Source organism: Diuraphis noxia, unplaced genomic scaffold, assembly GCF_037042655.1.
Source record: "Diuraphis noxia isolate RWA-SAM2 unplaced genomic scaffold, SU_Dnox_SAM2 contig0003, whole genome shotgun sequence".
In the NCBI taxonomy this organism is placed as follows: Eukaryota; Metazoa; Arthropoda; class Insecta; order Hemiptera; family Aphididae; genus Diuraphis; species Diuraphis noxia.
The window spans coordinates 68,924,925-68,938,729 of record NW_028301713.1 but is presented as its reverse complement, the minus strand read 5'-3'; the positions used below and the strand labels follow the sequence as shown (position 1 = coordinate 68,938,729).

The 13,805-nt window shown below is 28.4% G+C and overlaps 3 protein-coding genes across 4 annotated transcripts; 2 read left to right on the top strand and 1 right to left on the bottom strand.

The window, feature by feature from the left end:
• Positions 1-2,089: 2,089 nt before the first annotated feature.
• Positions 2,090-9,353, bottom strand: Snx3 (sorting nexin 3). 2 transcript variants are annotated; one of them, XM_015515380.2, is made up of 5 exons: positions 9,002-9,353; positions 8,594-8,901; positions 8,426-8,521; positions 2,878-3,002; positions 2,090-2,651 (listed from the first exon to the last, which is right to left on the bottom strand). In XM_015515380.2, exons 2-5 carry the CDS (start codon positions 8,753-8,755, stop codon positions 2,546-2,548), a joined length of 489 nt encoding a protein of 162 aa, XP_015370866.1. In that variant the 5' UTR covers positions 8,756-8,901; positions 9,002-9,353; the 3' UTR covers positions 2,090-2,545. The 2 variants fall into 2 exon arrangements, with proteins under 2 accessions (XP_015370866.1, XP_015370867.1); XM_015515381.2 differs by having other exon boundaries at positions 9,164-9,353.
• ida (anaphase promoting complex subunit 5 ida) lies at positions 3,467-6,182 on the top strand. The gene is made up of 2 exons (XM_015515375.2): positions 3,467-4,279; positions 4,339-6,182. The coding sequence occupies exons 1-2, from the start codon at positions 3,728-3,730 to the stop codon at positions 6,067-6,069; spliced, it is 2,283 nt and encodes a 760-aa protein (XP_015370861.2). The 5' UTR covers positions 3,467-3,727; the 3' UTR covers positions 6,070-6,182.
• A 159-nt stretch (positions 9,354-9,512) lies between the features above and the next one.
• Positions 9,513-13,265, top strand: S2P (membrane-bound transcription factor site-2 protease). The gene is made up of 6 exons (XM_015515371.2): positions 9,513-9,927; positions 10,112-10,405; positions 10,473-10,576; positions 10,675-10,915; positions 11,609-11,789; positions 11,906-13,265. The coding sequence occupies exons 1-6, from the start codon at positions 9,853-9,855 to the stop codon at positions 12,499-12,501; spliced, it is 1,491 nt and encodes a 496-aa protein (XP_015370857.2). The 5' UTR covers positions 9,513-9,852; the 3' UTR covers positions 12,502-13,265.
• Positions 13,266-13,805: the final 540 nt, after the last annotated feature.

The following is a 13,805-nucleotide window of genomic DNA, read 5'->3' as shown; positions in this document are numbered from 1 at the left end:
AAAATATATTATCAAATATGTGATAAAGTGCCTTATCAGTTATCATGTTCAAATCGTTGAGTTATGAAAACGATATAATGATGGTAGGATGCTAATCAGATAACAACAGTAGCTCAACCACGGTAACTAAATTTTCAAATGATAACCAAAATTCAAAAAGCTTAAGAGGCCGTTTTGGTAACAATATTCGGCGTTGGCCGTAAAAACATAAATTCGTACTTCAAATATTCCTCAGCTTTGGGTAGTCGTAGAAATATAATTTTTCCACCAAAATAAACATGAGAAGTTCTTCTAGATTTTGTCGTTCCAGATTTTCGAATTTTCTATTTAAACCGAATATATATGCATTTGTAATTTAAAAAAAAAATTTTAATTCACATAAAAAGATATCAAAAATTTAGGTTATAATGGGCATGTCGATGTTTTGTCACTTTTAAAAGCTACAAAAATTAAAAGTACGAAATACAGGAATTTAACTTAAAACTAAAATCTGAAACTCATCTTACAATTAAGTACTTGAATATTGAAATATTTAATGTTTCGGTACTTGGAGTAGTTATGAAGTTTAGACTTTGCAGTATGTTAATTTTGTTTAATTTACTATAATCCTAATTTGTTTAGATTTTAGAATAAAGACACTTATTAATTCCGATTGAATGTATAATAATAATAATTAAAAAAAAATAACATTCGATTTATTGTAACATTTGTAACCATTTTGAGGATGACATTTCTGACTTACGTATACGGTATAACGCATAACTTAACTGGGAAAACGGAAGTCTCAAAATGCAAAAATAACCAATGTGTTGAATGAAAAGTATTCCATTTTGAAATGATTTAGTCGCTATTCGTTGAACATTTTGTTTCGAGAGCTGCATATTGCATAGGTAGTCGACAACTTACAGTTCGCGGTGTTCGCTAAGAACAACGGTGGTTATGGTCGAAAATTTGTTCAGGTATCTTAATGGCTTTATAATTTACCCAATTATCAGATCAATACTTCTGTTTTTAGTCATTGTTATTCAGTGAAATGTCTATTTTTATTTTTTGAAGAGTTTAATCAGTTTTTTTCGATTATTCATAACAAAGTAATGGTAATTTTTCCCATGAAATCGTTGATATAGCGACGACACCTCGACAATTGCTTTTGCTCATATTATGTAATTATGTTGTTTGAAGATATAGATAGAATAGAAAGTTATTATTGACAAATAATAAATATTATTCTTATACTAACTTATATTATAGTTTTTAATTTATTATTTAAATCATTTTCGTGGTTATTTTTCTTATTTATAAACGAAAATAATTCAAATAATTGACATCATACCTAATACTTTTCGTAGTAACTAATAATTCGTATACAAAGCCACATAGGTAATATTCATTGCTACATGTATAAAATATTTCTTCACTTTATAATTATTGCATATTTACCATTCAAACACAAAGCAATTATATAAATTATGAAGTGAAAAAACAACTTATTACTCTGGAGGATTAAGTCAACGCATGGATGATCAACGTTATAACAAAAACAATTTAATGAAGATTCCGAGTAACCCACGTCAAATGGACAAATATTACGAGGTACTCGACGTATTAACGTGATTAGACAAAGCTAAACATGAAATAAATAAAAATAAATGGTACTTTTCAGTTAACACCATAATATGTGTAGTAGACTGGAAAACAATAATCATTTGTGATATCTTTGATCAGAGGGTTCGACGCTAACAATCAATTTCAATACATTTACCTTTTATCTACTAAACAGATGGCTTTGTGGCGTTTAATGCGGTAATACATTTTTACTGTCATTCATTGTAGTATCAGCTGTTCTTTCGATATTAATTTATTTTTTACAAACAATACTTTTGTTATGTAACATTGAATAATTTTTGGAATTTAAGTAGATATAAAAGTAAAATACAAGTTGACAAAATTTGTATACAATCATTTGCCTAAAATTCAACAGTTGGATCAACCTAGATTTATTATAGTAAGAATTAAATGTCAGATATAGATACATTTTTAATATTTATAGACGTGGGCTAAAGCAAAAGTTAAAAAAATAATACAAAAATATTAATAGCAAAAATATTTTATATAATATAAATGATTTGTTTATTTTTTTTATAATTTATTAAATATAATAATAATATTATGTTATATATATCCATTCATAATTAAATTTATTAGGTATGTTTCTAAACTTACATTAAAATATATTAATAATCAATAAACAATAAACATACCAGTAATTCAGACACTAAAATAACATAATTCCATATAGGGATGTTGTAACATAGTTCTAAAATCAACGATTGAGTATAATGAGATTTTTAAAAATAAAAATAAAATATAAATGACAATAAAGATTATTAAAAAATATTAATAATTGCTAATAAAAAAAAGGTATCTATTTTAGTGTATTGTTGGGACAAACAAATGTTCTGTAAATTATGTAGAATTCATTGGCGAAATAAAATAAAAATAACATTTAGAGGCATAATCGGTGGAGATATTGACTAACCCTAACTTAAGTATTTCTGATTTTACCCGGTACATAACTTTTATCAATTACTGGTTCTTGTAGGAATATGTGTAGACATCTTTCATTTTGTGCCAATGGATGACCAGCAATTCTGTAGTCAAGAATACAAAAAATATGTAATTAATGATGGAGAGCATCATACATAACAATAATAATTAATAAATATCTATACATAATATAATATATTTAGTAGCATTGTTAAATACCATAAATTGTACATTCTAATTAACTATGTCGGTATTACTTAATAATGAATAATATAGATAGTGGAATATTATGTATGGAATTAATATTAAATTTAACATGTAAAAATATACTTGTTTATAAAAACTTCAAGGCCTTTTCGCCGTTCTTCAATAAATTCTTCTTCAAATATACCATCATCATTACGGAACGGCATTTGTCTTTTCCATGCCTTACCGGGTAAAGGAGGTACAACAATCTGAAAAAATCCATTTTTATTAGTAAACAAAACGAAACCAAAGTATAGCTTATTTTTCAAACTAATTCAGTTAAACCACGATTTAAGATAATACTAAGTATACTTCACTGATAATAAAATGTAATTACATAATAATGAAAAATTATAATTTATATCAGTTATAGTTTATTATATTTACATTATTTGGTTTTAAATATATTTTATTATTTTAAAATATAATTCTCGCAAGATAAAATAGCAATTAAAAAAAAAATATATAGATTTATCATTCCCGCTCAAGATGTAAAATATTATTCTACAATCTCATTGGGTTGCCAGTGTTACCATAATAATGGTAAATTTTACATTAACAGTTTTTTTTTTTATTATGATTACAGAGATTACGCCCAAACTGATCGACGATAACAAAAAGTCAGTATTCCGACTATTCCCGATTCCGCCGTATTCGCCATTCGGCTTTCGGCAATCGCCATTTGAGTATTCGACATAGGTGTCTATTCAGCAATCGCTTAGAATGCTTTCTATTTATTACTATTCAAGTATGTATTAAGTTGCAAGCGCTAGCTATTTAAATTATAATTTTTATGTTTTGTTTAATTAAATTTAGTGTTGCGATTTTAGTAAATAATGAGTATTACGTAGTTTATAAATATTTTAAAGTAAAAACTAGTTTCATGTAGTTTCAAGTGACTTCTTACAATTGTTGTAACAAAAATTAAGAAAAAATGACAACAGTAGATTTTACAGCTGTACCAAACACATCGGCAAATGAGATTCAAGAAAACGTTACTACACATAACATTCTAGTACTAACAATAATAACTCATTACATAAGAGACTATGCAAAGAGATTTCCAAAACCTATTGACAAGCCATTAGATGGTGTGCAAACCTCAAAGTTCCATCGTACATTTAGTATGCTTGCCTTACACTTAATTCAATGCCCTGATCTTACGTTTGGCGAATTAATCAATTTAATATCATGTGGAAAATACCAACTACCTCAAACCTTCATTGAAACGTTTCACTTAGAAGTATTTCATATGATTAATACTAATCTGAATATTATAGCAGAAATGTTCAAAAATTTAGATGGTACATCACTTGACAACGGATTACCTAAAGTACATCAAATTAAAATTGTTAATGGCAGTAGTCCCGTTGGCATATTTTTACGGCGTATAATGCTATTTTTCAATAAAATGCAGTTTTTACAGACTGAAGCCGTTATAAAGGAAGTAAAAACCCATTGCAGTCCAATACTGAATAAAATTCAAGTAAGTATTATAGCAAACTAAATATTGTTTAATGATGTTAATATAATACAATTTTTCAGGGACTCTCAACTAGCAAAGTAGGATCAAATGACAAAGAAGAACTTAGTCCAGAAGCTGTAGAAATGATAAAAATAAATAAGACAATTAATGAAATTATTGAAATGATAAACATAAATTATCAAGCAAGTTATAATCAAAATAGTAAGTATAACAAAGCTCGTTCCTGGTCTCCGCGACAAGTAGAACTGTTTATTGCACAACAAGTTAAACTATTGAAAATTAATGAATCTGTTGCCCTTGATCCTCCAACTCTACAACAAAAACTAAAAGACATTCTGCGAGCCAATCCTGACCATTTTGACGTACATTATTTAAGTTATCTAAATTGTTTAAGGGTGAAAGAATATTGTGGAGCAGTAAATAGTGTACAACACTATTTTAGTCGACAGACTTTTAGGGTTATAAACATAGATGAAAAAAGTAGAGGTTATCAATACACATCCCTCAATATGGCCATATTGAATGCATTTTTCAATCATAACGAAGAAGCTATTAGTTATTTAAAAGAAAGTATAGCAATGGCTCATCAAGTAAATGATCATGTTTGTTTACAGGATGCACTCATGTGGATGTACACATTGAGTAAAAAGAACAAATCAACTATGTTGAGATGTTCTGTAACTAGAAGCAAAGAGTTAGAACTGCATCAGATTACTTCATTTAGCTTACAATCTATGGCTCAATATTTAGTTGAAAATTCTGAAACTCCAGCAATAATATTTGAAATATTAAAGAAAAGTGAAATATATAATTATTTCAATGGTTTAACTGATCTGCGGATGACAAACAATGTACAAAAAGCCGCGATTTGGAATACATATGGTTATCAACGTATATCAACAATACATTCTTTATTAGTCTTAGAACACGATCAATGTAACAAGGATGTTTATAATATAGAGAGTAAATGTATAGCTATGTGCAATATCATTAATGATTTGATAGCTCACGGTGATTATTACCTTGCTCCCATATTAATTAATGAAGTTTCCCATATTTTTCCATACACTCATTGTAAATTTTGGATAATGGCTGAACAGTATTTAAATTTCACATTAGCTATGAATAGGGAAGAATGGCCTAAAGCAGAATTGGCAGCTAAACAAATGGCTTCTGTTAATGTAACAGAAAGTGCATTACGATTAGGAGAGATGTATTTGAAAAAAGAAGACTTTGTGGCTGCAACTAATATGGTAAAAGAGTTAATGGAGAAAAACGAAGAAAACACAGTATTAACTAGATTGCGGGCATACTTAATTGTCGCCAAAGCAAATGAAAGTGCAGCATTAAATCTACTCATGGATGCAAAATTGATAGCTATTGAATATCATTTAATGTATATGACTGCAATCATTAATGTTGAAATAGCAATTGTTTTAATGAAATATGATTTTCCTCATAAAGCATTGAGATTATTACAAGAGACAAAACAACATATTTATTGTGGCATAAATGTTTATGATAAGGCATATACAGATTTACAAATTATTAAAGCAAAGATGATGGCTAACATAGTTGATGAGTTTGATCACTGTCCAGAGTTTTTAAATAAAATTTATAATAAACTAAATAAAATTGCAGAGAAATTTCGATCAATAGAAGCAATAACAGAGTTAAAAGAAATAACTTATTTACAAGCACTAATAGCAGACGAATTGGGTATGAAACAAAACCGAAACAAGCATGCAATGGAATTTAGACACTTGGAAGAACACAAAGTTCAACAGTAATGAATGGTACAATACAAAATAATTAAACATATTCATATATTGTTTTTATGCTAAATTACAATATTGTATTGAATTTGTAATAATATAATAAATTGTAAGTTGTAACTAAGAAATGTGAACTGTTATTTTACATTGAAACTAAATAAAACCATTTTATTTGTCTATTAATTAACTTAGTATACAAGTACTCAACAAAGCCTCAATTTTTAATACTATGTATAAAACATAGATTTACTAAACAAAGTTAAGTAGATTGGCATTCCGTTTTTAAAAATAGTAGAAAAAATGTATAATTGTAAATAAATACACATATTATTTGGTTATATCTAGAGAGTGAATTTAATGTTCTAAAAAAAGAAAGAATTTTGACTTTAAAAAATACAATTTAACATATTTTTGATAAAAATAGATTTAATAATCTTTATTTCAAGCGATTAATCTCCACATTTCTGAAGATCAGGACGTGTGCAATTAATCACCTAGCGTGTGAGTCACTTAACACATTTTAAATTTTAAAAACTTAATTAAAATAAATTACATTTTTTGGTTCTCTGATATATCAAAAATAATTATGTGTTAGTAAAACATCATTCTAAGACATTCAGGAAAAAAAATGCTATTTTCATTGAAATCCGCTCCCAAGTTATATAATTATTAGTATCTACTTGTTATAGGAAATATTAATTATGAGGCTAATTAATAAATTATTTACAACATATTATTGATAAGTCGTGCTAATAAAATGCCAGTTTGAATGAAATATTAATGAATATATTTTTTTCACTAAATAAATCTGAGTATGAATCTTTGATTATAATTATTAAATTATTAAAAGTATAAAAAAAAAGAAACAAGAAAATATAAATTTTAAATTAAATTTGTTCGTATAATTGTGTATGTAAATTAAGTTTTACTTGTTAAAATAATAATAAAACTATAAGTTATTTTAGAGCAGTTACGCAGTATTAATAATTTTATGATATTCTTCTTCCCATCTGAACAATTTGTTAATGTAAACCAGTGGTTCCCAACCTTTTTACCACCACGGACCACTTCAACTATATTTAATAGGTCGCGGACCACCTCAATCTTACAAAAACTAGGAAGACCTTTTTTGTAACAAGAATACACAAAATTTATAATAATTACATAATATTTCGACTGCCTCACTTTTAAGAATTAGACGTTATATACAACAAGAATGAGTTAGTGCCTTCTTCGTTGGAAGTCCAGAAAAAACAGTAACAAATTTTGTATTACGCCCCAAAGGAAAATTTTTTTAATTTTGTAGGTATGGTTCGCGGACCACCTCATGAGGTCTTGCGGACCATAGGTTGGGAACCACTGATGTAAACTGTCTTAAACTTACACATTAATCACTAGAAGCATTTGTAAATTACCAATGTAGGTATTCCTTTAGATATCCAAATTACATTAAAAAGCATAATTGAAATCTTTATATCTTTATGATTTAAATTTTATCCATAAAATTAAAATTAAGTGTTTGTATTTATTACTAATGATTAGGGCAGAGGATTTGTATTCATAAAAAGTAACAAAATATGCATTTAAATTCTTAAAATATATATTTTAAAAGTAAAAACAAGAATATTTTGACTTATTTATTTGAATTAGTATATGTTTCAGGTTTAAAATATAACATCAAAATTATCAGACTTTTATGAAAAATGTGCACCAAGGCTATTCAAAAATCATATTGTATGAGAAAAATTTATAAAGTTATTATCTAAGTTAAATATGTCCCAAAAAGTATAAAATCAAAGAAATTTACCCTGAAATAAATGCAATTTTAAAACTAGATTTGTGAAAACATGAAACATATTTATATTGTACTCTGCTATTTTTGTTAATGTGCAAAAAAAAAATGCAAATGCCACAAGTCCTCTGCCCTACCAATGACTATTGTATAAATGCTTCAAATTTAAAATAATTAAATAAAAAACATAATTAATAACTTACTACATAATAAATACATATTATAATATCAACATCAGTTCTTAAGTTGTTTGGCTACCTATTGATATTTGGAACTAACACAAATTCAAGGAAACGCATTTTAAAAACTATACAGAAGAATTATTTTGATTTCAAAATTTGTTTTACCTTCCAATTAACACAGTCTAGTTAAATTATATAGAATTATTTTTTTTTTTAAATTCATCAAGCGCATTCTTTAATTAGATAAGCATGTTCTAGGTACAAATATTATAACAATAATAATTTATTGGTTTTAAACTTATAACTCATAACATACAGCCACATAGGTTTACTCATAATATATGATGTAAAATTGACATGAGAATTAGTTATTAATTCAAGCAAGAAAACACTTTACCTTACTGTCTCGTTCTAGTTCATTGCGCAACCATTCAAAATCACTGTAACGTCTACGAACACTGGATTCTTTGACCTTAAACACTGGTAAGTTTGTCTAAAAACAATAAAAAAAAGTCACATGAAAGAACTCAGATATTTTTTCTACACTCAATACAAGGCAACTTACTCGCATGCGAACTTCATAGTCAGTGTATCGTTTTTTGGCTACACCGTGCGTTATAGGGTTTAGTATATCAATTTCTAAGAAATTGGCTGGAGCTGCATATGCATCGTCCAATGTTTGCTTCTTGACGTTCAACCGTCTGGTGGCCTCGGCTGTGTCAACCATAATTTTTTATTGATATTATTATGGCCGTCTCTTACTCGGCAGTACAGCCGAGCGTTGCGCCGCGATGGTAATCGCGAAATGAGCGAAAATTTTTTTTTTTTTTTCGAGCGGTAGAGGTGTATCTAGGCGTCCTTGGTATTGATACACTAAAGAATGAATAGCAATCGATGACGTAACGACAAAAACCGGCAAACTTAAATAAACAAAAAAAAAGAAAAAACCAGAATCTAAAAAAATTGTTCGCACAATAATTGGTATTTCCTGTTGATCTGAAGAATTCTTGTAGACGACTTACGAGGTGATAACACAATAATTGAATTACAATACTAATATAATATTATTATAAGTGCAACCACACACCAAATAATTCGTAGCAATAATAATAATAATAATAATAGACCAAATTACGTTTAGTAGGGAAATGAGACAATTGAGACGAGCGGCGTAAGCCCGTAAACGGCGTAAACGATTGATGGTAACGAGTAGGAATAATACGACTTAAAACAGTTAAAACTATTAACAGTGTATTAACTAAATAATATCCAGGAATTAATTCTCAAACACGACCACTGACCACGGTCAGGGAAATCGGGAAATGATCGACAGACGAGATAACGACTGGATGACACGCATGGCCAGGCTAGCCAACCGAATAGACACTGATTGAACTGATAATGGGAGACGGGCGTTGATAACAGTGAGAGCGCGCGCGCGACACGGCAATGGGCTGTTGCCGATAAGGTGATAATAAATATTTATTATTTACCAAACAACTTTACTCTGAAAGTCTGAACCCACATTAATCCATATCCAATATAATATTGCCATTTGGCATTTTGTCCCATTTGCCACGATTTAAAGTTGATGACTAATATTTATTTTATTATTCAATATTCGATTATTCGGATTGAAGAATTAGCTTTCGTCTGTAAATTGTTTTTTAGGGTTTTCGAACGACGTTCATCATTGAAATTGACTGACTGACCATGAATCGACGGCACCTACTAATATTTCTGTTCTGTTATTGACATCTCTGTCACCGAAAGATTATAAATTAAGCAACTTTTACTAGAACGTTTTTTGGCCGAACAACTATCATGGACATTTTCGTCTTAATTGTTATAGTTGTGGTTTTCTACGTAGCTCTTCTGTTTTTAGACTTCACATTCAAGGTGGGTGAAGGATAGTTATAAACTTATAACTCATAATTTTGATGTTTACATTATGTGATGAGTGACTCTGGTTTATGATAAATTGATTGCCAATCTTGAGACAAGAGATTGGGCAATTAGCTTGATGACTTATAGCAAAAGACGTTTTTATTACTTATAATGTTTTTAAATGTTATTATTTTAGTCCTGTTCACACTATCCATATTTGATGTTGCTGCAAAAGACAGGACTAAGTGTTGGACCTTTTCAATTACGATGGTACACAACATCATTGAATCGTCTAATACTGAAAATGTCGTTTTGGTATCCAAAATTCCAAACCAATTGGTTCACTTTTGGGTCTTGGATTACTATTTGTCTAATTATACCATCTATATGTCTGGTTATTGTATCTTCTGCACAATTATGTAAAAAAATATTCACAGAGTCTACTAGTGAACCATCAAACAACCATCAAGATACATTTCTTGAACCAATAGTAAGTAAAATGTTCATTAAAATCCATTATTTTACAAAAAGTATTTCTTAACTATATGTATTTTTAGGTACCTGGGATAAATTTACCAATATCAGACTTAAGCTATTATGTTTTTGCACTTATGTTTTCAACAGTTTTCCATGAACTAGGACATGCGTTAGCAGCAATCAGGTATTTGATTTTTATAAGATTTATTATTTATTACTCACACTTGCGCAAGTATTTTGTCCTTTATACTCTTATTAAACTTAAGTTTTCATTGTGAACAGGGAAGACATGCATGTGGAAGGCATTGGTTTAATGTTCATTTTGATATTACCCGTGGCATATGTCTATTTGGATGACATAACCTCTTTGCCAAGTAGCAAACAGCTTCGAGTTATGTCGGCTGGTGTATGGCATAACATAGTTCAAGCTCTAATGGCCTATCTTGTTTTATGGCTCTTACCATATATGTTGTTTCCATTTTTCTTAGTTGGACATGGTGTTATGACCACCCAAATAAATCAGGTAATTAGCAATAAAACAAATATTTTGCTCTTGGTTGTTATAAACATAATAATGTGTAGTGTGTACTGTGTATTATAGACAATCTCATCAAAAAAATTCGACTTCATCATATTTATTGAAAAATAGGTATTATCTTTTATACATATGCCATATAACATAAATAGTAATAGTTTGAAATATTCTATTATTAATTTTAAGACTTCCTTTTTGATTTTGGGTGATATTGTGTTACCATATAACATATAATATGTTTTTCTGTGATGCCCAAAAACAAAAAATCAGTGATAAAATTTAAAAACATTATTAATAAATAAATCCTGCTGACTTAACTAATCTTAGTCTAGCCTGTATACTTCAGCTTATGTAAAAAAAAATAACATACTGTATTGAACCTGTAACCACTACCAGCGGTGTTACTTTTTTTTCTTATAAATACTCATCCACCAATTTGTTCACATTTTATACATTACTTTTCACTCATTTTTAAAAATCTGGTCATATGTGACCACGTGAACACAAATTATACACTAGTTTAGCATTCTACCATGAAAGCCCTAGATTCATAAAATAATTATTCACGCCACTACTGACCATTACTGTATTATTTTAACCAATGCTCTCTAAGGCGTATAATTATCAAATAAAATAATGTATGGAAACTGTTATAAATTAATAATTTTGTTTTGTTTTTAGAGATCGGGTGTTAATGGGCAAGGAGGTCTAGTGACTGGTGATATTATTACCAAATTGGGAAACTGTGATGTGCACGATTTTGATTCGTGGATAGATTGCTTAAATCACTCTAAGACAAGTATAGATTCCGGATTTTGTTTATCACCAGAATTTATTCAACATCACGACGAAACAAAACCTGGTAAACATAAAATGATGGTTTCCAAAATTTTTTATATTATCTTTGATTATAAATAGTATTTACCATCAATATTATTACTCAATATTTACTAATTCAAAGATTGATAATTATTTTAGTACACTATGTAGATGAATATATAATAAACTGTTGTGATCCAAACTCGAAGAGCAATTTGTGTTTTGAGTATATTGAGTCACTGTCCAACCCTCAAGAACTACCAAATCATTCCTGCTTAAATGTAAGAAAAGTTATTGAAAGGTCAACATCGTCGTGTGATGCTGATAACCAGTGTTCATCAGCTCATTGTTATTACCCTGCAATTCGTAAGAATCATAAACTTGTGGTTATTAAACGTCTAAAGAAAAACGAAGTCTTATTTCTTGGACAGCCCCTAGAACTGCAATACATATCTGTTACCCAGTATGTACCCAAGACTGATTATCTACCATATAGTATACCCGAATCTATTGAAAAGTTTTGTAAATATCTAATCATGTTTGCGGGGGGCTTAGCTGTCATAAACGTAATACCATGTTTTTATTTTGATGGAGAAAAAATATCGAGGGTATTAGTGAATACAATGCTGAAGGAACACGTTGAACATTTGAGTGTTCGATTAGCAATTTCTATTTGTTTAACAATTTTTGGTTCTTTAATATTGTTTATATATATGATATTAGGGTTTTGGTCTCTGATAAAAATTATAAACTAGACAATATGTACCATTTACCTAAAAATATAAATGGTTCCTACTTTCTGCTAACGTTAAGGGTGAACATGATTCATACCAAATTCCAAAAATGTATTTATTTTTATTATTTTCTAAAATACGTTTTCACTGAAGTTGATAAGACATTAATAATTTATTATATATTTTATATTGTGTGACTTATTCAAATGGGACATTTTTTTAGATATAATAATGTAATCTTAAGAAGCCTGTTCTATACTTTTTAAAGAATTAATATTTTATTATACATTGTATTTATAAAATATTTTTTAAATTAGAGTTTATAATTTACTTTTATTATATTTGTTTAATGACTGAAGTTATTACTATAAAATATTAAAATCTTTTGAATTAGATTTATATTTAATAATAATAAAAAATAAATTATATAAATTGTTATGTTTAGATACCAAATTACCAAATATATTTGTGAAATATCCATCCTAGTCTTATTTTATTTATTATGTAAGTTTAAAATAATAAAACATGTACCTTTATGTATAATAGTAGATACTCATATGATAATAATATATTTATAGAATTTTATTCCTATAAAATATGTTATTTGTAATTTCGTCCATCATTAACTAACAAGTTTAATTTAAATGATACTTCTGTTAAAAAACTTCAATTGAATGAATAATATTAATTACTTGAATTAATTATAGTTATATTATTTTCTGTTACTGCTGTACTTACTTGCAAATTGTAATTATCCTTCAATAAAATTGTAGGTTTCATTTTTACACCGTGTTGTTTTTTTTTATTCCGAAAGTTTATAAGTCACTTTACTCACGATTCACGAACAAATACAATTGACCACGATAACCAGCCAAAAAGGGAAAGTAAGTATCACGCGGGTGTTTTGCTTTATACACGCAATGGAATTTTAAAATGCATTGATTTCGCGACCAAACATTAATTGGACCTAAATTGTATTAGTGCTTATATGGTACTTAAAGTTACAGTCGGAAAAGGGCCCTCTTCAGGTTCGTGTCATCAGTCACCCATTGAGTGCCATGGGTTTCCCGGTGGGTCGTTACCTGCAAGACGCGTGAAAGAAACCTTGTCAACTCATACAAACACACTTATCTCTCCGTATAGTAAGTGTGATATAAGCTGTAACGTAGGTAGCTTATACCATTGAGTATAGATACTATCTATACTCAATGCTTATACGTAAGGAGAGTGATAGACGATTTCAATGACGACAATCATTGAATTATTAGTAAAATGAATTATGTAGTTTAATAGCAATAACCTCATAGAGTACACTTACTAAGTAT